General features: G+C 36.5%; 1 protein-coding gene across 5 annotated transcripts in view; it reads right to left on the reverse strand.

Annotated features, from left to right (window-relative positions):
• The window catches only part of TOP2B (DNA topoisomerase II beta), a 56,703-nt gene that overhangs the window by 5,678 nt on the left and 23,827 nt on the right, over window positions 1–27,198 (reverse strand). For 4 of the 5 annotated variants that reach the window (XM_040963661.1, XM_040963643.1, XM_040963636.1 and 1 more), the window contains exons 7-31: window positions 26,846–27,058; window positions 25,773–25,946; window positions 22,676–22,777; window positions 22,454–22,591; window positions 20,780–20,918; window positions 20,348–20,505; window positions 20,129–20,254; window positions 19,228–19,338; window positions 19,016–19,121; window positions 18,350–18,459; window positions 17,990–18,082; window positions 17,785–17,899; window positions 17,100–17,221; window positions 16,759–16,907; window positions 15,206–15,437; window positions 13,600–13,734; window positions 12,817–13,017; window positions 11,789–11,984; window positions 11,552–11,643; window positions 8,791–8,946; window positions 8,565–8,648; window positions 6,316–6,510; window positions 2,855–2,999; window positions 2,133–2,294; window positions 385–589 (exon numbers count right to left, since the gene is read on the reverse strand). In XM_040963661.1, coding sequence (XP_040819595.1) covers window positions 385–589; window positions 2,133–2,294; window positions 2,855–2,999; window positions 6,316–6,510; window positions 8,565–8,648; window positions 8,791–8,946; window positions 11,552–11,643; window positions 11,789–11,984; window positions 12,817–13,017; window positions 13,600–13,734; window positions 15,206–15,437; window positions 16,759–16,907; window positions 17,100–17,221; window positions 17,785–17,899; window positions 17,990–18,082; window positions 18,350–18,459; window positions 19,016–19,121; window positions 19,228–19,338; window positions 20,129–20,254; window positions 20,348–20,505; window positions 20,780–20,918; window positions 22,454–22,591; window positions 22,676–22,777; window positions 25,773–25,946; window positions 26,846–27,058 — 3,659 coding nt within the window. The remainder of the gene's footprint in view (window positions 1–384; window positions 590–2,132; window positions 2,295–2,854; window positions 3,000–6,315; window positions 6,511–8,564; window positions 8,649–8,790; window positions 8,947–11,551; window positions 11,644–11,788; window positions 11,985–12,816; window positions 13,018–13,599; window positions 13,735–15,205; window positions 15,438–16,758; window positions 16,908–17,099; window positions 17,222–17,784; window positions 17,900–17,989; window positions 18,083–18,349; window positions 18,460–19,015; window positions 19,122–19,227; window positions 19,339–20,128; window positions 20,255–20,347; window positions 20,506–20,779; window positions 20,919–22,453; window positions 22,592–22,675; window positions 22,778–25,772; window positions 25,947–26,845; window positions 27,059–27,198) is intronic. The other variant, XM_040963672.1, reaches the window with a different exon arrangement.

Here is a 27,198-nt window from a genome sequence, read left to right on the forward strand (position 1 = left end):
CTGAGTGACTTCTCAGTGCCAGAGGTTGTCCGATTCCATCCCACTGGCTGCAGCATACCCTGTCGATAGTGTTTCCATGGAATTTGATTATCCCATTTGCATATTGCTTATGACTGTTGCCTTGCCACAATGACACACTGTGACAAAACCTGCATGACCTACATTCTTCGAATATTTACTGTTGAGCCCTTTAAGGAAAAAGTTTGCAGCTCCCTCCTGTAAATGACAGCCACATTTATGGGGACAGCTTCAGTTGTAACAATTTTATTCCCTCATGAGGAAGATGTGCCCTAGCCACAATGCTGCCAGTTTTTCAGGAGGAGCTCACTAAGACCTTTGGCAGATAACTAGAACAACTAACCGTAACATTGCTTTATAACTTACTCTGGTGTAGCTTTTGATTTGCCTGGTGAAAATGTGTATTCATCTTTATCTAGGCCATCTGAAGGAACAAATTCATCTTCCCCATCATTGATTATGGGAGATGCCTTTACTTTCAACTCTTCCAAGTCATTATTCTCATCATCATCATCATCAGCATCATCATCCTCCTCTTCTGAGAAATCAAATGTGTATTTAGGTCTTTCAGCTAGGAGGAAAATTAAAAATGAACATTAAACTCAAATCTTAGCTTTATCCACATGCAAAATTACCAAACAGCACATTTGAAAAGCGTTACAAACTATCTCTGGAAATATGTAAGGTAAAAGACAAGCACTTAAGGAATAAAAACCAGAAATTTTGGCCTCAGTTATTTGGCAATGTTAACATCTGCATTATCTCTTGCAGGAGGTTATATGGTAATGCTGCATAAACTAAAAGAATATATACTTGGGGCCCTGCCTGGTAGCCTCGTGCCTAAAGTCCTTGCCTTGCATCCACCAGGATCCCATATGGGCACCAGTTCATGTCCTGACAGCCCCGCTTCCAATGCAGCAACCTGCTTGTGGCCTGCGAAAGCAGTCAAGGTTGGTCCAAAGCCTTGAGACCTTAAATCCTCATGGGTGACCCAGAAGAAGCTCCTGGCTTTGGAGTGGCTCAGCTCCGGCTATTGTGACCACTTGAGAAATGAATCAATGGACAGATCTTCTCTGTCTCTCCTCCTCTCTGTATATCTGACTTTGCAATAAAAATAAAAATCTTGAAAAAAAAATTTTACACTGGTGAAACGTACTGAGAAAGTAGCCAAGGAGACCATGGTACAAATGATAAATACTTTCTATTTATGTGATTACAAATGACACATTTTACAATTCATCAAGAAGCACTAAACTTTCTCTGAACCTTGGATAAAAACTTAAACCTGGCTGTGAAGAGAATATAAAGACAGTCATCTTTCAGATGAATAACAAAAATAAAACCTAAGACTTCAAAATATCAAATAATTTAATAGAATGCATTCAAAGCCATCAATTATGGGAAAAGACGTACTAGTACAATGTGAATATAATTTGATTTCTAACAATACAATTTAAAAACTGGAGGATACGTAACTTTACACTTTGCTTTTAATGTATGAAATAGCTCATATAACCTATGGTATAACTTGCTAAAAATATGCCTGTGAAATAATACTTCTATGGACATTACGATAAAGAAATGTAATCACTTAATGACTAAAGAGCCCAAGAACTTAAGGTCTGACATAATTAAAAGTTATTTCTTATATCAGGATTTTAATCAACTAAAGAAATTCACACTCTGTTGGAACACTCTGATATCAAAAGGGATCAAGCCACATGCTTAGCCACAAAATAAGGTAACAGAATGGTATTCTGTAGTCTAACCTTACCATTGAGGTTATCTAAAACAGACTTATGTATATGCAATCCAACTGGCTGAAGCAGGAAAAATTACAAGAAGTCTGATACAAAGAACAAAAGAACAAAACACTTTCTGCTAGATCCACATGGCTGGTATCTTTCAAACTATAGAGTACAAAGAACAGCTTTATAATACAGATAAGAAAACGATTAATTTTGAAGAAGTTGTATAGCAGTGTTTTTCATCTTCCTAACTGAAATTTCTTCAACAGCAGTGACTTCAGTATTTAGCAACATTGGTAATATTGACAACAACCTGTACATCAGACTACAATACACAGTAATGGAAATAGAAAATGCATCACGAACCAGCTGCTCTCCTAAGCAGAGAGTCCCTTGGGATAACCACGGGCTCCGTTTCCTCCAGGTCGCTCTCCGACTTGGAATCATCATCTGACCAAGGATTCCGTTTCTTCACTTTCTTTGCACCAGGCTTGCCAGATGATGTGGGTGTCTTTCTCACCCTGGCACCTAAAAGTCAAAGAACAGCAACAACATATGAATCGTGCTTCTACAGGTGTCATCAGGAAAATTAAAACTGTTACAATTAAAAGTCTTTTCATAAAACAATCAGCACTCATAAAAGTTGAAGTTATTTATTTCTACTAGCAAAAAAAAAATCATCAAAATCCGGCTAAGGGGCCCATCGTGATAGCGTAATGGTTAAGGTCCTCGCCTTGAACGTGCCAGGATCACATATGGGCACTGGTTCTAATCCCAGCAGCTCCACTTCCCATCCAGCTCCCTGCTTGTGGCCTGGGAAAGCAGTCGAGGATGGTCCAAAGCCTTGGGACCCTGCACCCGCATGGCAGACCCGGAAAGAAATTCCTGGCTCCTGGTTTCAGATCGGAGCAGCACTGGCTGTTGCGGCTGCTTGGGGAGTGAACCATCGGATGGAAGATCTTCTGTCTCTCCTCCTTTCTGTATTTCTGCCTTTCCAATAAAATAAATCTTTAAAAAAAAATCTGGCTAAGGTCTCCCTAGTTTTTCTCACATATACCAAATCAAACACCCATATAGCAAGTCCTCACCTGGCTCCTTTTTCTCCCTTTTGGGCTTGGGACCTTTGCTGACAGGTGCTAATGGGGTCACTGTGTCTTCTCCGGTACCCTCCATTGTTGTCCCAGTGAATTCTTCATCAAACTCTGTTTTTACTGCGGTAGTATCAAGATCTCCCTGCATGTTAAAAAGAAAATGTATAAGTTAAAATAATGTAAGACCAAAGAGTTGCAGTCAGTGAACAGCATCTTCACTAAGTTAAAAAAAAAAAAAAGTTCTGTTGAGATCCTAACAGAAGACCATGATCACATAAGTGCTTTACTTACTTGCAGAAAATGACATTTATAACAGAAAATTGGAACTGTAAGCAGACGATGAGTACTTAGAAACAACCATAAGCAATAAGAAGACCAAGGTAGGCACTGTGGTACATTTAAGCTGCTACTGGCGAGAGCTGCGTCCCCCATGAGAATGCTGGTACAAGTTCCAGCTGCTCTGTTTCCAACCCAGCTTCCTGCCAATGCATTCAGGAAAGCAGTAGGCTCCTGCCACCTGAATGGGGACCGTGGAAGGAGTTGAGACACCTGCTTCAGCCTGCCCCAGCTCTGGCTGTTACAGACACTTAGGGAGTACACCATGGGATGGAAGATCTGTCACTGTCTCTATTGCTCTGCCTTCAACTAGGTGAAAAAAAAATTTTTTTTTAAGGTTTATTTATTTTTTATTGCAAAGTCAGATATACAGAGAGGAGGATAGTCAGGAAGATCTTCCATCCAATGATTCACTCCTCAAGTGATCACAATGGTCGGTGCTGCGCCAATCCAAAGCCAAGAGCCAGGAACTCTTCCAGGTCTCCCACATGGGTACAGGATCCTAAGGCTTTGGGCTGTCCTCAACTGCTTTCCCAGGGCATAAGCAGGGAGCTGGGGGGGAAGTGGAGCTACTGGGATTAGAACCGGTGCCCATTTGTGATCCTGGGGCATTCAAGGCGAGGACTTTAGCTGCTAGGCCACTGTACTAGGCCCCAAATTTTTTTTAAAAAGAAGAAAGTAGTGTCTGATTATCAAAGGGACTTCCATACCGGTAGCTAACTGTAGTGAAAGCTATCTGCAAAGTAGTTCCCAAACTGAGGCTTTCACATACTAGAAAAAAAATCAAGTATTGAAAGGGCAAAGGGACACATGTCATTCACAGAGAGGTTCTTCCTGACTGTGGAAAAAGAAATCATTGGGAAATAAAGCAGCTGCTCAACAGAAAAAAATGAGTAGTTCTTCCTAAGGGCAAAGGAGCCACCACAGGGAAGCTGCCTTTCCGACCTGGTTCTGAAAGAATGTCACAAGTTTACCAGAGTTAAGACCAAGGAGCCATCCCAGGTCCAAGGCACAGAGGCGTGGGGCATCACACTGTATTTTATTAGTCAGATCTATAAATACAGGAAACAGTTTGCGAGGAGCCAATGAAAGGGAAGCGGAAAGAATATTAAAGAAGAGAAATACAGGGAGGCCTCCAAGAGCCAAACTGCTGTATCCTAGCAACCTGTGTTCATCATGGGAGTCACTGAGGATTTAAAGGACGTGTGTACAATCAGTTCAGTTTCAGAAATATTCTGGTATAAATGATACAGCTGGGGGCCAGCACTGTGGCACAGTGATAACTGCCATGTGTGGCGGACATGCCACACAGACCACATCCCAGCTGCTCCAAACTAAAGCTGTAGGTAAGGTGGAAGATGGCTCAAGTGCATGGGTCCCTGCCACCCAGCGGTGAGACCCAGATGATGCTCCTAGTTTGGCCTTGCTCAGCTCTGGCCATTCCTGCCACTTTTAGAGTCAACCAAAGGATGGAAGCCTCTAGGCTTTAGGTAACTCTGATGTTCAAATCATCTTTATAGACACAGATGCATAACCAAAAGGAATGAAATAAAGGTAAAAATCATGAGACCACTAGGGACTAGTTCTAGATCTCAGAGAAAGCTCAGTAAATTTGACCAAGACAAGAGGGTAGATTTTGACTGTCTTGTAGGTGGGCAGTAGGATTCAGCTACTGATTAAATGAGCAACCTCCCTATTGCCAGCTCCCGTCAGTTACTGCTGATCCTGTTATTAGCTTACATGATGTGCAAGGCAGGTTTTGAGATGAGGAGGATGCATTGTTTCAGACATGCTTGAATTCCAGGGGTTTGGGCACTCAGGTGGCCACACTAATCTGGTTCTCCTGAGAACAGTATAAGGTAGGACACAGATTCAAGAGGCGTCAGCATGAGTAGAAAAAGTTCTCAGCATAGATGTGGTGATCAAGAAACTATGTAAGGGGGAAAGTGGTGGGAAATGAACCTGACAAATAGCAAATGGGAAGGAGAAAAACCATTCCCTCAAGGATCCAGGAAAGTTTGCACAACTAAACGAACCATGCAGGATAGGGCAGCAGGTGAGAGCAAAGTAGTACAGACCTATGTTTAAATGAGAACACCTGCTCCAGTGTCAGAATGTTTCTATGCTTCTACAAACAGCTCCATAGCAAGAACTTTGCAATCTTCAAGCCTAGCTCTTAGGCTCATTTCCCAAACTTTCCACTATATGACCCTACATTCCTAACAACCTCCTGGAAATAGCTATATATCCCTCCTTGGATTCTTAAATCAACTTTTCTAGAAATACAAGCCTGTGTCTTTAGGACCAGTCACATATTTGGTTTCCTTAGCTAAAGATTCTTTCCAGACTTTCCTTCTTCTGGCTAATTCTAACCATTCCTGCTCAAAGACAGGTTAAAATACCATTTAAAAAAATCCCCTGTGGTACTTAGCTGGCTATTGGCATAATATTTGCATAACATTTGTGTAACTAAAAGCAAAATGAATAGTAAAACATAGTTTACTTTAAGAACCAAACCCTTTTCTACTATAAAACTGCATGATATAAAGTTTACATTTTAAAGTTAATACACCCATTCTTTGTTTTTTGCTTAGTCCCAAAGTTTTGCATTTAGAAAGCTGTTCAGTGCACTATTTTCATTTTAGATTTCTAGTTTCATTTTAAAAATTGAGCAGTGGGAAGAGGTTTGGAGAAGAGGTTGACACAGCAGCTGAGATGTCTACATCCCACACGGGTGCCCAAGTTTGAATTCTGCCCTCACTCCTGATCCCAGCTTCCTGCTAGAGCAAACCTTGGGAGGCAACAGATGGTGGTACAGTTCTCGAGTCCTGCTACCCACAAGGGCTCTGGACTGATCCTGGCTCCCTGGCCTTCTTAGAATGAACCAACTGGTTGAAAATCCCTCTCTTTTTGCTTCCCAAGTAAAATTTTTATAATGCTTAAAAATTGAGTTGACTAGTTTTTTTTCTTTACATATATGTGATCTTTAACCAATATGATTTCCTATCACAGTTGAACTGTATTAAATTCAAAAGTAAAGCATGATGTAGGCACACTCTAAAATATTTAAATTCCAGGGTGCAGTTTAGAGAGAAAAAAGCAGAGTAAGGGGCGTGTCATACCTTCTTCTTCTTGAGTAACTTTTTGCTGGCATCTGCCTTCATGGCTGTAATTTCTGGAACAATTCTCCTCCCATAAGGTGAAGGCATTGTCTCTTCCAACTGAAGCTTCTTCACTTTAGGTTTGCCAACTTTCCCTTTGATTGCTTTGCCAGACATCCCAGCCAGAATGTCCTCTCGTTCTTGAGCTTCCACTTTCTGAAGTAGAATTAGAAGGGAAGAGGGGGCAAAGATCACCTTTTCTAAGAAAAGATCATTACTGTGTATGAAACTGAAGTTTTAGTTCACTAAGAAATAGAGCTTTCAACTCATCTATCCCAAAATGAAGTAGTGAAAAACCACCTGAACGTCACCTGAACCTGTTCGACTACCCTCTCATGAAACATGGAGGTGAGGAGCTGGAGCGATGGGGCAGTGGCAACTAAATGACCTGAACGATTCCTTCCAACTCCAGGGTCTTATGATATGAATTTGGAATCCAGACCTCTGATAATCTGGTACCACCATAATCCTAGCAAGTCACACACAAAGGTCTATTAACAGGAACAAAGTTATTCTTTTCTATTGATCTAGCAAAAACAGAAAATGTAACAATGGTTCATAAATTTAAAGTCAGAAAGTATGTAAAATTGGAAGTATGAATATAGGCAAGATGCAACTTAGGATATTCTACATAATAAATATTTCTAATAGCATAGGTTCAAATTACTCCTATAAATAATTACGGATTTAAAGGTACAAGGAACTTGAAGGGTAATAGGCATTTAAGGACATTTTTGTAGCATAATATGTTTATGAAAATGTAACTTTTATAAACAGGAGGACTTAGATTTCACCTATGCCTCTGATTTAATATATTCAGGAAAGTTTAAATAACATCTACTATATATTAGGTATTTAAAAATATACATAGTGATAAAAACAAGAAATAATGAAGACCCGAGAGGATCAGTAATTGCTCTTAACCATGATATAGTTCATCTCAAAAAAAAAAATTAGCTAAGTTCTCTGAACTTCAGGATCCTTCTCTGGTAACAGGCTAATGAAAACTTTCTTCAAACGGAGTGCTGAGGGGAGTCACTCTGAGGATACATAGAAACGCAGGACCAGCACGGCCAACATGCAGCATCGGGGCCGGTGCAGGGGCACAGCAAGCTCATCCCACACCTGCGGCCCCGGCTCATGGGCTATGCAGCTCCTTGCTTACGGCCTGGTGGAGCGGTACAAAGCCAAGCCAGATAGGAGCAGTCACTTCCAGTGTTGTGTTACAGATTAAAGCTATTACTATACTTCAGATAATTCAAAATACCGAAAAAAAGACTGACTATTCCCAAAGAAAGGATCAATGCTTAAGAGGATGAATCACCTAAATACACGATTTAATCAGCATTCAATCTATGAATGTAATGAAATATATAACCCCATAAAGATAATTATTCATTTTTTTAAAATATTAATAATATAAGAAAAATATAAACATAAACCAACGTATACTTATGCTGTGGCTCTTCAAGTATCATTAAGGGAACCCAGGACAACAGAATATAAAAGTTCCGACTGGGTAACTAACGTACCACACTTGCTCTTCTAACTTTCAGTTCTAACATCAGCCATAAAAATAAAATTAGAGCATGTGGACAATAAACCAGTGAAAATGATTAAAAGGGAAAGAGGAAGTAATTCCACATAAGTAATCACTAAAATTGCAGTATTTATTTTGCCACTCGAAAGCAGATGCTATGACTGTTAATCTAATTCCAATATTTTAGGTACACAATTTTTAAAAAGGTTTACAATTTCTTTTTTCAATTTATTTTTACAATAGAATACTACTTGGAGAAACCCAGGTTATAACATGAAAATAAAGATTTCTGCCTCTTTTAACCTATGAGACTCTCATTCCACGGCTAAAAGCAAGATACTTCTATTATACACATACATATGTGTATGTACTATATTAATATACATGAGTGTATATATACACACACACATATACAGATGCTGGCCTCATCTCCTTGCAGGAAAATAAACAGAATTTCAGAAGTTATTTAAGAAATTTTAGTAGAAAGTATTAAAATTTAGCCAATTTTAAATTTCCTCTCTAAATAAATCCATACAACTTTTCTCAACATTTCATAGAGATATAGCTAGAGGCTTAATCCAAAGTCAGATTAAACACCCTCAGAATTCATTATAAGAAAGCTTGTTTCATGAAGATTACTCAAAATGTGTTTTTAATGGAGACCACCTACATCCAGTTCCTCGACAAATGCTGCTAAATCTTCCTTCCAGAGATCCGAAGGGGATTTCCTTTTCAGATCACTGACCTCGCGTCCCTACGATAAAAAGCAGTATGGTTTATTAAGCATTCATTTAAATATGTATAAAGAGTCAATCAATATTTATTTTTGGAAAAAGAAAACTGAGGATATGGCTAACATCACAGTTTCAAATTATTTAACCCACAAAAGTTCATACTTTTGCATCTCTCTGTTTAATCAGTTCTTCAACTTTTTCTTTAGTAAGAGACCACAGAGACATATTTAAAATATAATTAAAATCGGGGCCTGAAGGAGTTCCTGAATCGGAGGAACTATCATCATGCTGGTTTTGTGTTTCTTCCTCTTCTGCTGCCTGTAAAAAAAATACACTTTATATTAAAGTCAAATTAGTGTTGACATTTTCTGAATACTGAGTTAAATATTCTATTAATGCTACATTATAAATGCTATTCTGTCAGGTTGGTAGGGTTAATTTAGATTATCTGCAAGATTACCTATAAAAATGTTTCCTATAAAGAACTGAAAATTTTCTAAAGATGTACAATAAAACCTTCAGAAGAAATGGTATATTCAATCCCTATTCATCTAAGAGACTGGTGAAAAACTGCTTTCCTCAGAGACTGTTACTAAATGAGAACACCTTAAATCTTGAAAGTAACAGAGTGAAACTAACATTTTATATTGCATCTTGAGATTTTTATATTTGTGAAAGAAAAATGTGAAACCAAAGATAATTATTACTGAAAACTATTTTGCATTTTTAATAAATGTATCTGGTACAGGCATTCACTAAAAATATATTCTTATTAAAAATTCTTCAAAGCAAGTATACTTGTGAGAACTCAAAGTTTATTTTAGACATTGAGTTGGGAGCTAAAGAACTGCCAAAGGCCTTCTGAAATGTTATGCATAAGGCCCTTAGAAATAAATGCAACGATAATCTTGTGCAGATATTAAATTGCAAAATACAAAGAATTTCATAAAAGTTGTTTTAGATGGTATCATCAAGATTTTGAAAATTGAAATGGTCATTAAACTTCACATAAGTTGTTTAAAGCACTCAAAAAAATAAAAATGACTGAGGCAACAATATCACTCCATAAAACAAGGAGCTCACTTTTAGTAACCAAAGAAAAAAAGCTTTACATTGTTGTTAAAAATTTAAGTAAATAATGTATACCTGCAAGGTTCAGCTATACTTTAGAAATGCAATAAAAATGTCAAAGCGACAGGCTTCATTTCATAAACAAAACTATAAATTTGGTTATTCAACATTACCAAATAAGGAATGCTGTTCGGCTGGTAAATAAATACCTATATAACTTATCACAGATTTTGTGTTCTGGAATCTTCGAAAATTCCTCATGTAATAGTGCATTTGCTATGAAGTATTTCAACTGTTAGTGTCCTAGAGAACTATACCAGTGGGTCATAAAAACTAGCCATGACCCATACTTCAAACTATTCAATTCTAGGTTTTGATTAAATCCAAATTAATGAATGCTGTATGACTGTATCACTGTTGATGGACTAAGAGACTCAAATCAAGAAAAAAAATTTAAGTTTGAATGATGTATTTATTACTTAAGAAAAAAAAACTTTTAATCTACTGTTTAGCTGCTGTAATTCTAACTCTTGAGCTTTCTGCAGCAGGTCACTTTCACAGCAGCAGGTCTGTCAGCTGGCCACCCTAACGCTAGTGCACACACAGCCAAGGGCTGAGAAGATGTTGATGACAAGATCATCACAGAAACGAAGGTACGCTTTACCCAGGGATTCTACATCCACCAGAAGTGCATCCTCTAACGGCAGATACCTTCATCTTTTAAAGCTAAGCAGTAAAAATAATTAACTAGTAAACTCATGAATTTGAAGATATAATTGAAACACTGATACAAAAGGCCAAATAGTATATAAATCCTAATCTGGAGTTTAACAACAAACCAAAGCATATTGAGAGGAAATTTTTAAAAATTTATAACTCTGCATGCTGCCCATCCTGTCCTATCTATTTTCTTCAGCATTTGATTAAATCTATCATAAAAACATAATACAAACAAAAGCAACAGTTCAATGTAATATGATGAATACATAGAAAAACATTATGGTTGAGAACGCATAACTAAAAAAGCTTTCGTTTCAAGTTAGTCCACATAATCATATTGCTAGATATTAACATTGTTAGTATGATATATATGTAAATAATCTAAGTATCAGAAATTAACCATCACATTTTCTTTTGTATTTCTGTTCTCAATCACAATGTTAAATTGCCTTTCAAAATTTTTTTCTCTTTACATACATCAAGAAACTGTTCCTGAGGGGAATCTCAGTTTCAACACCCCATTGATTGAATTCATATCACTACGTTATGAGCTGAAAGGGATGACTTAAAGTAACAAAACATCAGACTCTTAATCTGAAGTTCTCGGGTTTAAATCTCTAGCCAAAAATGTAAGCCCAGGGACGAGCACTTACGCGATGCTCTATAAAGTTGTACAATAATGAGTATTTTGTCTCTAAATTCCCAGCATTAACCAAACCCAGATCAAGGGCATAGTGTCTGGATGCCATACTGTGACCACAGACTGAAAAGTATGAACTTGAGTGTGCTGCCACTCTGGTTCCCAGATAGTATACATGCATCTCACAGAAATCACCACCACAAACGACACCCTTTTATTGGCAGGCTCAAGGGGACTGAGCTACCTTCTCCGACTTGGGGTCATTTCTCCAGGCCCGGGTGGAGTCACACTGGCCAAGAGTTTTGTGGTGGGTGTGCACGGCAATTTCCTGCACTGTATTTGTTCTGTGGATAAACAGAAGACTTCAGTCTCCAAACAGACAACTCATCACCTTTAGCAATACTAAATTTAAAGTTCAGGGGTTGGGTTTTTGTTTGTTTTGGAAGTTGATTTTAAAAGCTTCTCTGAATGTCTTTTTCTGCAAATGATTACCTTTTCTTGTGCTTCTTTCCAGGCTTTCACTGGGTCAGATTCATAACCTCTCTGGACTAACATTTGAATCAAATCTTTCTTTGACCTATTCTCTATGTGAGGGAAAAATAAAGTTAGGATCAAGAAAAGAGATTCAATTTGTATTTGCTTATATTCTACTGATAAAAATGTCTTCTATTAATAAAGCTTTTTTTCCATTTTTAACTAATCTTTAAATTTTAAAAGGTTTCATCTTACCTATAGTAATTTTCCCTTGTATCTTCTCTAAAATGAAACGGGCTTGATTGTTAAGCTTGGTAGATTCTGCTCCCAGCATTCCTACAAGCCATTCCTTTCGTAAACCATAATAACTTAATCTTAAGTCAAAGAATTCTTTCAGAATGTCTTGCACAGTTTCATATTTCTTCAGACATCCCATATGATCAAAGAGAACCTAGGTAAAACACAGTTTTTGTAGATTATATAATCTGTACTTCTATTTTCACTTAAATGACTTCCACAATATTTAAAACAGTAACATATTATGAACACACAACTCCTAAAAGCTATTGAGTAGAACCAGAACCAGTAAGACATTTCTGTAAATACCATTTTGAAAACCACTAACTACAGAAAGGCCTAAAATATAATTTTGAGCTAAAAATAGCTTCTTTTAAAAACTAGCTATAAAACCATCTAAGGAAAATGTTTCCCCCAAACTAAAAACATACATTTCCCCCATCTTTGACTTTTATAATTACTTGTGTTGTAATTCAAACTTTTATTATCCCTCTACCAGTCTGTCTCAGCACATAACAATGATTTTTCTGAACCATTATGCTATTGCTGAATGTTTTTATCTTTCACTGCATTTTAAATTTAGAATGGAATTTGGGTAGTCTTACACATTGACATAACTTTCTTCCTAGTTTTACAATAAACACAATCATAATTTTAATGAAGCAAATTTGAGTTATGTGGAAATTAAGACTCTACAATTGATTTGTTGCTAGAAGTAGGCATAAGGCACATAAAAGTGTACAATAACCATTCTCTCCTACAGTATGTGTGAAAATAAATACATCTTGTGCTCCAATTCAGATGTAGAAGCATGAGTTGAGAATAAAAGTAACACATCAAAAGTAGAGAAAGGAGTATATACCTAGATTCTTCACCAAATACACAGTGACAAAGTACATTCATTTGACTACCTCTATCATGAAGCCAATTCCAACAAATGAATTTATACCAGGCAAGGAAAATCAAGCAGTAAATGTAAAAATTACCATGGAATTACAAGTAAGAGTAGTTTGAAGCTTAAACACTTTATGTAATCCAGCAGCTTCTGCTTGCGCCAGTTTCTCTTCTGTCATTTTCACCACAAATTTCACAGTTGTATCAGTATGATATTCTTTGTAATCAGAAATTAATGCTGGTGTTTTGTCGGTTCCATTCAGCATAGGTTCTAAAACTTGTTCTTTGTACACCTATAAAAGATTTAACATTAAGTAATTCCTTACTTGCTGTCATGTTCTACAAAAAGTCTTTTCAATCTCTGAAAAACTCTTTACTCATTCAAGAGGGAAAAAACAAAAAAAAAAGGAAAGCTCCACTTCTATTGGCTCCTGCTCAGTCAGTCTAGAAGCAAATGGGCATCTAGCAGTGAGAGAAGGCCTGCAAGGTCAAGGCTCGGATGCGCTCATCCTGCCAAGGGAAGATGAAGTCCCAACAGTACGGAGATTACATCAACTAGAAGGGACAATAGAGGACACAAACGATATTAGATTTATAACAGCTGGTATTAATTGACTTGAACGTATTGATTGCTATAAGAATTTAAATCACTAATCCTATTCCTTTTAAGACATATACAAAATTTTTAAAAAAGACTAACATAAACCATACCTCATTAAGTTTAAAAAGTTTCAATTACTGTATGAGTGGGTAAAAATGTATGCAAGATTTATTAACTACTCAAACTGAGAATCAACAAGGATGGAATAATTCTTACCGTAAAGAACTGCTAATGCAATGCCCTTCGCAGAGGGAGTGCACATATTTAGACTAACCTGTGTCCAAGTTCTAACTGGAAGCTCTGTAATTTCTACTGTGTTTCTATCAACCACAAATATTTCACCACTGACTGCATACTGGTTTTGACCAAGTTCTTGGATTGTGCCTTTAAAGTTCTTGTAGTTTGGAAGCTGCAAGGAAAAACACAAATAACTTAAAAGTCCTGACTTTTCTCTTGAGTGTTACTGCCATATTTGAATGCTTCTCAGTTCATAGGTTGATAGTAACAAACATAACAAATTGGATTTCTCACTCTTAATCATCCCTCTTATCTAGTGACTATATGATCATGAATTCATAACCTGTTAGTATATTCCAATTATCTTCTGAACCTCAAAATCTCACCATTGTACCTAGATTTCTTAGAATAGCACTTCAGTCTGCTGTCCAACCCTTAGATTAATATCCTTTAATTTCAAATTCTTTGGGCCCTATACTGAAAGCCTCTCACATTCCAAAATCAATCTAATTTTCTACTTTTTCCTCTAATGATTTGCCTTGCAGAACCACTGCCTTTCTCCCACATTTTGCCTGAATGTTCTCAGGGCTCTCATTATCTATCCACGCAGCCTTCAGATACACAGCATTCCCATTTATCTAATTTCCCAAGTGAGCCCTTCCATCATTCACACCATCACTATAGAAATCTTGGCCTATAGCATAGTACATTACTACTACTTTTTGCATATTAGGCCATTATTAATATCTTCTATGTCTAAACTTCTGTTTCTAATGCCTTATCTTCATAACATCAATTTTTTGCAGACAGTGCTGACACTGATCTCCGTGTAAGAACAGAGTAAGCAAACAAGCTGTGTCTATCCGATCCTCATACACTAGCAGTATTCCGAAGTCTAGAGCAGCTTCAATAAAACTATAACCAAAAAAAGCACTATGATGCTTCAGTTCAAAATATCTTAAAGTACTTTATTTATAGATAACAGCAGATATTATACTAGACTTAATTTTTAGTTTGAAATACAAAAATGAAATAAAACATAAATAGAAACACATCAACACGTTTATTTATATGATGGATTTGTGGAATTTTCCCCCTTTCCATCTCTGTATTTTCCCAAAAAGCATTATTTTTTGCAACAAAAATATACCTTGATACATCAAGGTAAGAAAAAAGTTCCACTTAATTTGAAAATAATGTAAAGAAAGGGATGATTTTTGTTTTAACTGGAGGTCTGAGAAGAGTACAGTGAATCATACAAAGACAAAAATAAAATGAAAATGATACAGTTAAATACATACAAACATGTTTTCAAGCATCCTTAGAACTCTGGTAAGACTTGGTAATTCAAGAACAAAAGCATGAAGTTAAATGTAATTTTATCTTGAAAGCATTACTCTTTATATAGTTCATAGAACAGAAAGCCTTGAACATAGAATATTTTAAAATTTCAACAATTTTTCCCCAAAAACCTGACCTACTGTTTCATTCCAAAGCTTATACCCCATCAAGTTAACTCTTAAGAAAAGCTTTTTCCATCTATTATGTTCTAAAATATTTCATTACTTTTCTAAAAATAATGAACTTAGTAATTTAAACTGTCATTTGTTAAACAATAAAGGCCTTAAGTTTCAAATAATTACCATCGGATGAGGATCCAGACCATCTAGCATGCGCCTGACGTTATTCACAATCTCCCTGGCGTCATAGTTCGGCAACTTACAAGCCCAGCCAGTACCAATGCCTTCAGCACCGTTGATTAAAACCATGGGAATTATAGGAATATACCATTCCGGTTCCACACGCTGATTATCATCATAAAGAAACTTAAGCAGGTTGTCATCCACAGCCGGAAAAAGTAATCTTGCTAATGAACTAAAAAAAAGGATAAAACAAAAATCAATGGCTTTGAGAAATAATACACACTATTAAAAGAATATTTTTATAGATTTTTGACTACATTTGCTTAACAATAGAATTCGTCAGTCAACCACAGTGCATTAAGCTGCCTGCAAAGCCAGCGTCCTGTAACGGCATTGGCTGGAGTCCCTGTTGTTCTCCTTCCCCCCACATCTTCCTGATAATGTACCTGGGAAAGCAACACAAGATGGCCTGAGTGCTTGAGCCCCTGCTATCCATGTGGGAAGATGCAGAGTCCCAACGCTTCACCCTGACCCAGCCTGCATTATTGGGACCATTTGGGGGGAGTGGTCACTGGAAAAATTCACCTATCTCTAACTTTACCTTTCAAATCAATCAATCTTTTTAAAAATATATAAAATTGGGGCAGTCGTAATGGCATAGTGGGTTAACCTGCCACATGTGACACCAGTATCCCATAGGGGTGCCAGTACGGGACAGACTGAGCTGCTCTACTTCTGATCCTACTTCCTGCTAATGTCCCCAAGAAAGCAGCAGCAGGTGGTCCACGCGTTTGGGCTTCTACACCCGTGCGGGAGATCTGGATGGAGCCCCAGGCCCCTAGCTGGTCATTCTGAGAGCTAATCAGTGGATGGAAGATGGCTCTTGCTCTTACTCGCTTTCTCTCTCCGCTTCTCTTACTATAATTTTTCCTTTCAAAGAAATCTTTTCAATTTTTTAAAAAATCAATTATAAAAAATGAAATAAAATTTATCTAATGTTATCAGTAAATGTGTATTTTTCTTAGGCGTGAAGACAAAACATAGCATTATTTTAAATTAGCCTTAAGCTCCTAAATATGAGCAAAAACTTAAGGATTTTCTATTTTTCTGAATCAAACACATAACCTATTCATCAGACATAAGAATAACCATCAGTTGGAAAAAAAAATCCTACATTCCTAAGGACTGATTGCAACATTAATTCCTAAAACTGAAAGTAATGGACTTCTTCTATTTATGGTCAAATAGTTTACAACAATGAATGACTCTCAGCATCTTTTTTTTTCAGTAAGCAGTACAGGAAATAGGGGGGAAATTACTTGAGAACTATGGATTACAACCCCACAATATTTATTTTGTAAATTTAAAACTATTCTAAAAATGTTCGAAAGAATACAAAGTACGAAAGTCCAGAATTAGTCATAACAGTAATTTGGAACCCTCAGAGAACCAAGGCAAGCATTTTTACACAGTTACAACTCCATTACATATTTCATTGGTTCCAGTTAACTTCCAATCAAGATTTTTATGTTATTATAGAAACAAATGTTTACCTTAGCATTGTGAAAATGTAACGAGGGCTTGCAGCATCTTTGCCACCATGAAGCCGAGTCCCAAACTGGCCAATAGGCTGAAGCAAGTTAATGTTGTTGCTTCCCACGAAGTTCTGAGCCAAATTCACAATAGTCATCATCAAAGCTTGCTAAAAATAGAAACAGAACGCAACATTCATGTTCTAAGTCATCTACACCTGCTCCACAATTTATAGTAAACCCAAATTCTCAATTCTTTCACATGTCCAAAGACCTTATAAAAGGAAAAGCATGTTCTTATATACAATTATCCCCCGTGCCAATGCCTGCAGCTCTCAGTGGACTACAATTCTAACGCTTACTTCTCCATGATGATAAGCAGACATCTCGGCGACAGATCCAGCCAACTGGGCAACCTTCACTTCCCGTTTATCATTCCTCTTGAAACAGGTAAATAACACTTTCCGTTGGCCGGGTTTAAAGCCTAGTTTTCAGAAAGAAGAACACTAAAAAACAGCACTGCAAGGTCTAGTTGTCAACAATTCGTTTAGCAGAAACAAGCTTCCATACATATTCAGGGGGAAAAGATACAGTTCGCTGTTGCAGAATAATAGACCAAAACTGTTATTTGTGTTCCTATAACGAAGTAACAATAAAGTGTTTTTAGATCATTTCAATCTATTTGAGAAAAACCAATCAGCAACTGAAAGACACTATCAATAAAGCAGTCCATTTATCATTTCTTTTTGATGTAAGCCAATAAACCTAGCAATAATCATTTTAGTGTACAAAACGTTCACCACTGCTAACTACAGAATGGTAACAACAAGATTAAACACTATCTCTGGAAATTTAATTACTGCAGATAAAAATTAGAAATATTACAACAACTGATAGGGAAGTATAGGCAACCATATTCAAATTCCTCGGAAAGAGCTCCTTATACACTTCACAACGTGTTGAGAACTTTAAGAGGTCTTGAAATATTAAGCTACACTCTAACACACAAAAAATTTCTAATAAAAGTTTCTAATCAAGATTACTCACCATCAACAAGCGATGGTATAGATCTTTCATTGTCTGAGTTTGAGAACAGAATCAATTCCTTGTTGATGAAATCATTATAGGTCAAATGTTTTGTTGCTGTACCATATAAAAATTGCTAAGAGAAAAGTTACATGGCAATATTGTCATTATTACTGCCTTTTTTCACTCTCCTTACCCCCTCCCATCACCACTCTTTAAGACTAACCTCTGGTAAGCCATGTAACCTACGCTGCCGCCGATCCTCCATAAAATTTGTTAACCATTCTTTTCTGTCATCAATTTTCTTCTTACTGAATGCCTGAAAGATTCCAGATAATGATTTTACATATTAAAAATAAAATGAACTTCATTATAGCAATTTATGAATGAAAAATTACTATTAATTCTTGGGAAATTAAGGTTTTTCAATATTTTCAATAAAAGCATATTTAAAAATTGTGAAAGCAGAACATAAACTGATCGAATTAGCCAGTTTGCACATTCAAATTCTGAAAAGGACTTAATAAGAAACTAAGACTGAGAAAAAAAAAACTATGGAAAGGTTAATTACAATAAACTGAATTACCAAGGTAATGGCAGCGTCATCCTCAGGGCCGGCATATCGAAACAAGATGCGATGCCTTTCCATATCTGCAAAATACTCCTTTGCTTCTTTAGCTGTGCTGGTGCCCAGACCTGCACAACAGTTACAACAAGAGCGAGTGAGGAACACGACCGGTTTCAGATATTAAGTAAACAGCTAGTGTGGAAAGCCATAACAAATGAACCAATCTTGGAACACCGTATCAGTCAACCAGTCTTAACTGACAAACACAAACTAGATAATGCATTCCTCCTAACACAAGCACATAATACCAAATAATCTGATCAAGTCTCCAGTTCAACTACTAGTTAAGAGAACGGAGGCAAAGGAGTCTGCTAAGTGTTAAATGAAACTACAGGTCTACAGTTTACAAAATCTGAGAAATCATATAGAACAAACTAAACTTTTATAAATAAATTGCAAGGGAGAAGTATTAAAAAAGAAGCACTATATTAAAAGATTTGATACTTATCAAATGCAACGTGTTTAAACCCAACTTAAAAATATCTATGAAAATAGACTTTTAATACTAACTAAACACTAAAGGACACTAAAGGTATGACAATTCTTTTGGCGCCACATGCAAAAATGGTTATAGATAATGTCTAATGGACACTTTGCAAAATTTAATTTTTTAAAAATGCAAACCTTTGTAGTATTTTATTTTCCAGGCTTTTTGGTTTTCTATGTGTTTTTTCCACTCATCAAATTCAGGAATACTATAAAAGGAAAGTTCCTGCTTATTTTTGCTTGCCTTAAATTAAGAAAAAGAAAAATTAGTGTTTCTGCTAACCTTTAAGGCAAAAACATAATGTAAATAATACCTATACAATAGTACAAAAACATAATGTAAATAATACCTTTACAATAGGAGTAATGAATTCTTCAAGAAAACCGTGCTTCAAAAGCGATGGCCAATTGTGATGGATAAAATTAATAAGCAGGCCTTTTATATGAGAACCATCTTGATCCTAAATCAATGTTAATAAAAAGTTCCATAATAATTTCAAAAAATAAAGTTACCTTTAACTAAATTGTTAAGTCTATAAACAGCAAAAAGGCAAAATTTCCTTCAAATTCTAGAACTGCACAAATGAAGTATATAGCTCATGGCAAGCTGAATATTTCTGTCCTTCCAAAATTATGTTACAATTATGCCTGTTTTACAGTTCATACAGATTTCACTAACAGAATGGCTTAAAACTGGAAAATACATAAAACATGCTTATAATACCACTTCATAAGGATTGGAAGGAAAAATCTAGAGTACTTGCAAGTTCTCCCTTGACACAGAAATTGAAATTTTTCTGCTTAAAACTTTGTAGAAGCTATATGTGTTGATCAGAAAATTTCGGGTTTTTGTTTGTTTTTTTATAATAGTATGACTCTACTATCAAGTTCTCCAACTCTTTGTGCATTCGCAAATACGCCACCACATAAAATTACTAATCTTCATTCTAGGACCTTTCTGACTGGAATCCATCTCTTTGTTCCCACTTACGAACAGCCTTCGTCGTTGTCATAACACTACACTATACTTGACTCTTCTAACATTTATTACATTTGAAAACACTTTTAAAAAACCTACAAGGCTATAACCCAAAGACTTTATAGTATAAAATGTGTCCATTAATCAATGTTTTTTCCCTATGATATGCTTACAATTCCAGCTGTACTGTCTTTGGAGCAAGTCTCATGAATGTATCAAAAGGACAAACTAACAAAGATAGGAATTTCAAACATCAGGCAACTTCAACCAACCTGATCAGTCATAATCATAATCTTTCCATAACGTAATGTCTTCAAGGATTCTGCATCATCATAACTTTTTTTGTATTGCAAACCAACTATTTTGATGATATTGTTTATTTCTGCATTTTCCATGATCTGTGCAACAAGGAAAATTGTTGAGAGAACATTAGTGTTGAACTTATGAATGGTCACGCCAACAATTTCATAAAAGTGTAGCTGGATATGTACCTGTTTATGAGAAGCTTCCCGCACATTAAGAATTTTACCCCTGAGTGGAAAAACTCCGTATCTGTCTCTCCCAATCACACCTAATCCAGACACGGCCAGTGATTTGGCAGAGTCCCCTTCTGTTAATATCAGTGTACATTCCAGAGAATGTTTCCCTCCTAAAAGAAATTAAAAATCGCATATCCCAGAAACCAGAAAAATTAATACTCATGAACAGAAAAGACTTTGAGACATCTTACATTATTCTTGGTATTAACAGTATATTTTATTGAATGCCCCTCTCCTGAGAATTACCAACATGTAGTACATACAGTGATTTTAATGAAGTAAAATTACATTCTGAAGAGAAACTCACAACATACGTAAGATAGAAACTTCCTGAGTAAATTAAATCAAAATCTTTAACAGACAATAACAACAACAGAACCTTACCGGCATCATTGGCGTCATCCAGTTTGGGAATTCCTTTGATTTTACTGTATTTTACTGATGAACACTTCTTATTCAGCTGAGTCTGAGCCTTAAATTTCACCCAGTTCAGGATACTTTCTACAATGCCACAATTAGAGGCCTAACAACCAAAGAATACTGGTATAAAAATAAGCTAGTCGTTCACACAGTCAGATAAAACCAACAGAGTTTAACAGCATACCTGCGCAGTGTCAATGTGTTTTATGATAAAACTATAAAGGCAATGAGAATGAAATATGCCAGTAAATCTTCCCCAACTACAGTAAAGCTGTCAGGCAGCTAAACAACCTGTATTCTTCCTTCATGCATTTGTACATAATTTCGTTATACATAAAAAATCTTGCTAAATATAATTGTTGAGAATATACAGTGCTTTTGTTACAATTTTATTAAAGTAAAAGTTAATCCATCCTTAAATTTACTGGAAGACAATTTCTACTGATATTTCTAATATACAGAACATGAGTCTTGAATTTTCAAACACAACTAAAAATTATTAACATGAAGGAAACATTAAGTTGTGAGCTTACGAACAGCTTTATTTTGAGATAGCTTGGCATGGAGTAATTCAGTGTTGCATGGTATTCACTCTCTGCCCGAGTATGGACTATATACGTTGCCGAGTACACAAGCTAAGCATTTCTGATTCCAAGTACTAAGAGTTATATTTCATAGTCTGAGGCAGTTAGATTTTATACACATGAAATGATTTTTCAGATTGAGAAATAAAGCAAAGATGTGAAATGTCATACCAAAATTTACTTTGTTCCACCTAAAATGCTAAAGTATAAAATCTGAAATAAAGTCACATCATGGAAACAACTATTTAGGAAAGTATGTAGGATACTTTGTGCTCAGAATTCATTTTGATTATTAATTCTAAAAGCATTATTTCAATAAAACTTCAAGTATTAAAACCAATTTCTGTTTCTGAGAACGTGCCTTTGAAAATACGCCCTGGAATTTGACAAATACATTATCTTGGGTCAACTGTACAGTATTCTCCCATCAAACTATAAATTTCCAAGGGAAGGGGCTTGCCCTACTCATCTTTACATTGCCTTTCTCAACCTTTGAAAGATGCTTCACGAAAACTGAAGTGTTTACTGATGGCACTGCTGAGCAAAGGAACAGAAGCCGACCTTGACACAACACATTACAAGGCCTACTAACTAGCTGCGAGGCTTCAGCTTACTTGGCCTCTCATTTTTGAAAAAACCGATGCAGCCAAAATATGTGCTAGGTAAAATGAAAATGCTTAATATGTAGAACACAGAGTATTTTACTATATCCAGCAAGACAAACACACAAGCAAAAGTCAGTGCATGACGTTAGAACAGAAAAGATGAAACCAAGAGTCCTGAGGATTTGTACACCTGCTCATGGAAAATCTGGGCTTTAAAATGGCAAATGCAAAACTCAAGGCATAGTTAGATAATTCCCTGCCTTAATTTTTGACAAAAAAAAAAAGAAAATCAATGGTTTTATAAAACAATAATGCCTACCCTTTTAGGTGATCAGAATTTGTCTAAGCCTGCCTATTTACAATATAATAAGTGAATCACAAAACCTTTTTTTTTTTTTGGTAATTGAGAATTAAGAAGAAAAAAAAACACCACTGTAAGTTATACTTACTGCTTTAAAAAATTTTTCTGACAGTTGGCATTTAGAGCCAAAACTTTTGGGTTGCAGAGTCATGTTCTCCTTAGTTTGAGAATCAAAAGTTGGATTTTCGATAAGGCAATTTACAAAAACCCAGATGTGGTTTTTAACCTATCAAAAAAAGTACCAAAAAGAGAAGGTCAATAGCAAAACTGGTAGGTAATAGGTTGGGAGAGTATAGACAGTCTCACTCACTTGGAATGGTTTCACTGATACACCAGCCTTGTTCTTTTTCTTAACCACTTCAATCAGTTTGCCAACAACTTGATCTACCACGTAGTCTACGTGCCGTCCACCCTAAAGAGAGGGAAGAAAATGAATCCAAAATTTTCCATAATTAGGATAATAAAATATATATGTCTTCTCTAGAGTAAGTGTTTCAATATTCACAACTTTTTGACGTTAGTATTATTAACTATTTTCCAAGTAGCATGAATCTCAAAATGACAGTCAGGATTTTGTTTTTTTAAAGCTGTGTTTGGCCACAGAACCAGTAAACCAATAACCATAGCTTTCCTTTTTAATTTCAATTCCTTTCCTTTTCCAAAAACTCTAGGGTAGTTTTTGAACACTCTCAACTCATTCTGTGAACTTCCTGAATCCCAGCTGGAACAGAATTCAACTCTGACCACGACCCAGAGTTCACAGGGAACCCACAGGTTAAGGCCTCAGCCCCATGAAGCCACCTCTCTACTCAAATGTCAGTTGTAAATCCTGGCCTCCTGGATTCCTGATGAACTATAATAGGATCCATGCAAGCTTGGTTATTTGCTGCAATGGCTCACAGTACTCGAGAACACGCTTTGCTTTGATTTGCCATTTTATTACAAAGAACACAACACAGGAACAGACAAATAGAGGAGACGCGTAAGGCAAAGTCTGCCCTTTTCTCCAGCAGGCCACCCTGCCAGCACTTCAGTGTATCATCTCCCTGGGAACTCTGTCCTTCAGGGGTTTCTTTTTACAGTATAGGCATGGATGGCCTATAACTATTTTCAGCTTCTCTCTCCCCCCCGATTTTGGGGAGTGGGCCACTTACAGTTTCAGTCTTCTCATCAAGGTTTGGCTTTTCTGGCAACCAACCCCCATCTTGGAGCTACCTAAGGAACTGCCAAGAGTCATCCTATTAAAACAAAAGATGCCCCTCTCACTTAGGAAACCCCAGTGATTTAGAGACTCTGTCAGGAACTACATCAAATATTAGAACACAAGACACTCTTATCACCCCTTCCTTTCAGAAAGGTTTAAGGTTTTATGAGCTCTGTGTCAGGAATCAGAAAGAAACAAATACCAAATGTATATTTCTTATTAAGCCATACACACTTCTATCCCTCCATACAGCTATCTCTATTATAAGTTATAAAACATAAAAAGACAAAGAACAGAAACTGACACAGATGGTAGAGTAGGTGGTTTAAACCTAAAGATTGTGGCAATTCCTTGTTTGTTCATCTGAACACCATTCACCCATTATTTCACTAATAAACATTAATGTTTTGGTACTTTGCCAAGTTAAAAAGATTTATAAACACAGACTCTCTTGTAACATGGGCCATCCATTTGCCTCAGTTCTAGCTAATTTAGGATATTAGCAGAGATCTGTTGGTAGGACTGTTAGAAATGCTACTATATCCCTGATCAAAATGAAGAGAGATGAATTTACCTAACCACGTTTGCTCTCCCTAGAACTTGGAAGCAAAGGATGGCAGTGTAGCGAGGATCTCAGAGGCATATGAATATAAGCCATATGCTAAGGATGTCAGAAAAAGAAAACCAAGAAGGGCCCAGGCCCACGATGCCATCGTACAGAAAGTATCTAGTTTAAGAGGAAAAAATAAAACCTTCATATGTTTAAGACACTGTTTTTTTAGGTTTCCATCACAAGTAATCATAGCCAACTTGGGATTTCTGCTGACAAGACAGATTAATGTTTGACTAACACATAAAAAAAATTTAGAAAATTGTCTCTTGATTTTAAAATCCAAAACACTCCCGGGGCAGTGTATCCAGCAGGGCCCAGGTCACCTGGCTGGGTCCTCAGTCCCACCAGAGTGAGCCAGTCTTCTTCAGTAGACAGCTGGCCCTGATGCACATGGAGGATACAGCAGCCCATTGGGGCCTACAGGGGACATGTGGCACCACAGCAGAGGCAGGAGAACAGAACAAATTGGACAACTACCTCGACCAAAGGATGGCAGCAAGTGTCTGGACAAATGGGGACTCCAAGGTCAACTGTGTCAGTCAATGGACATTGGAAGGACTCCTCATCCTTAGATGGGCGAGATTGCAGCATTACAGAACTATCAAAACTAATTGGGCAGAAACCTCTGCGTGTGCACCACATTGGTAACCTGGGTTAACATTGAGTGGCCATTCCCCATGCCCAGGTCGTTGGGAGGCTGGATATGGCTTCTCCCTTTATCTTCCCCTTTCCGAGAAACAGGAAGAAGAAATAGAAGATTCGGAAATGAAAACCACACCCACTTTTTCCTGACCCTGGATCCCTCCCACCCTAATCAACTATGTAAACATCATCTAAAATAAATTTTAAAAATTAAAAACTACTGTTGTCATACAATTTAAAAAACAAAATCTAAAATCCTGCAGAATATTATTATCCTTAGAACAGCAGAAAAATATATTCCACAACATAAGCCCAAAAAGGCTCATCCTATATTCTATACACTTAACTCAGGATATCAAATAAGAAAATGCTTTGTTTTTTTTTAATTCTTTTATTTTGCTAATCTTTAAATAGTTGATTAGGGCACAAAGGGCCACGGGCTACAGGAAAATTGGTAAGACCTTTGTTTCCACATTTTTTTTTTCTGTATCTGGGGTAAGGGGAGAGAGAAAGGGAAAAGCCGCACCCATCCCAGGTCCCAGTGTGAGGCATGCTCCAAGGGTCCTGCTCAAGCAGTTTTGATAGTTCAACAGTTCAGATTTGTTGCCAGTCTCGCCATTCCACGCATGATGAAATCTGTCCAGAATCCACTTGGGGATCCCTCCAACTAACTGCTGATCTCAGAACCTCAACCATGAAGAGACTGTGCCAGCCAGTGAATTCTAAGGAAATTGTTTTTATTCTAAACTTCACAAAATATGTTCAACAATAAAAGCTAGTGCTAAAAACTTATTTTTCAATGGATTTTTAGCTAAACTGTAATCTAGCTATCTCACAGAAAATACACCCTCATTTTCCTACCTCAATTTTTAACATTTGGTTATCATTATTCGTTTTTTAAGAACCACTTCTGCCAATAACCTGGAAACAAGGAATGTGCACACTTACTTTTGTCGTTGCAATGCTATTGACAAAGCTGATTTGCTGGAATCCTTTTTCACTCAGTGTGAGGCAAACATCCCATCTTTCATTTGCAAGCTCATGGATAACTTTCAGGGCCACTCCAGTTTCATCTAATTTGTCTTTCACATAAAGATCTACATAACTTCGAAACCCATTTACCTGGAAATAGAAAAACCAAACTGAGTTGGCAGTTCTAACAGGTGAATGTCCTTAGGTACTTCTCACACTTCAGTTTCAAACAGCTTTAACTCAATAGATCCAAACCTTCAATAGCTTTTCCCTATTCTGCTTCTGTTGCAGGAATTAGGGAATTGAAATCAGTGGTTAGGAGAAAAATCTCTTTGTTCAAATAAAACTTTTTCACCAAAAAGTTTTTAATGAAAAAAATTAAATCTACAACAAGAAATTAAGAACACTGAAAATGGAAAAAGAAGAATGTAAAATAAAGTCTTTCATTTTATATACACACACACACACACACACACACACACACACACATACATCATTGCTGGAAAAAACTAGTTGCATAAAGCAGTAACAATGTGACTTTTGGAATTTTTTTCTGCCATTATCTTTATAAGTATTTCTTCTGGTTCCTTCTCTTCTGCTTCCCCTTTTAGGATTTACAGCATATGTACAACTCACATGTAAAAAGCAATGTGTGGGAGAATTACCTGGGGCTATCCTGTTCTAAAATCTTATCATTCCACATAAAGTGATAGCAATGCATCCAAGTCATTTACAAAAACATACTTATCATAAATCCTAGGGAAACCACTAAAACAAAGCTTTACAAAGTATAGATAAGACTTAATACAGGAAAAAAAACTGCAAAAATACTCATTTAAAACCACAAAAGGCAAAATAGGTAAGAAACAAAGACTATACTGAACAGATCAGTTAGCTAAATGGTAGATTTAAATCCAAATGTATCAATATTCATTTCAAATATGAATCATCAACATACCAGTTAGAAAGATTAAATTAAATTTAGGATACAGCTGGAATTTGCTTTATCTACAAACAAAAAGGTATCAACTGTTTAAGAGGAAACTTACTGGTAATTTCTTTCCATTAAACATGACCTTGACCCCTTTACACGAACCAGCCAAGTCATACGCTCTTCTGGTCATGAGAGCCACAATATCCTTGTCAAGCTTTTCCATCTTAAATTTCGCTAGATCTGGTTGGAATGTTACACATGTATAATCTTCACCATCAAAATGTTTAATTTTGGCTTCAGAAGTCTTCATCATATTATTCATCCATGTCTAACAGAAAAAAAATTCAAATGTTTCTACAATTTCTCTACATTGTATAAGTCTCAGCTCATGAAATGCATCCATTTACCGAAATTACATCCATCCACTTCCAACCTCACAACAAACCAGTTTTACAGCTGACCTTATAT

The sequence above is a fragment of the Ochotona curzoniae genome, unplaced genomic scaffold, assembly GCF_017591425.1.
Source record: "Ochotona curzoniae isolate NIBS_2020 unplaced genomic scaffold, NIBS_Ocur_1.0 contig_1302, whole genome shotgun sequence".
Taxonomy (NCBI): domain Eukaryota; kingdom Metazoa; phylum Chordata; class Mammalia; order Lagomorpha; family Ochotonidae; genus Ochotona; species Ochotona curzoniae.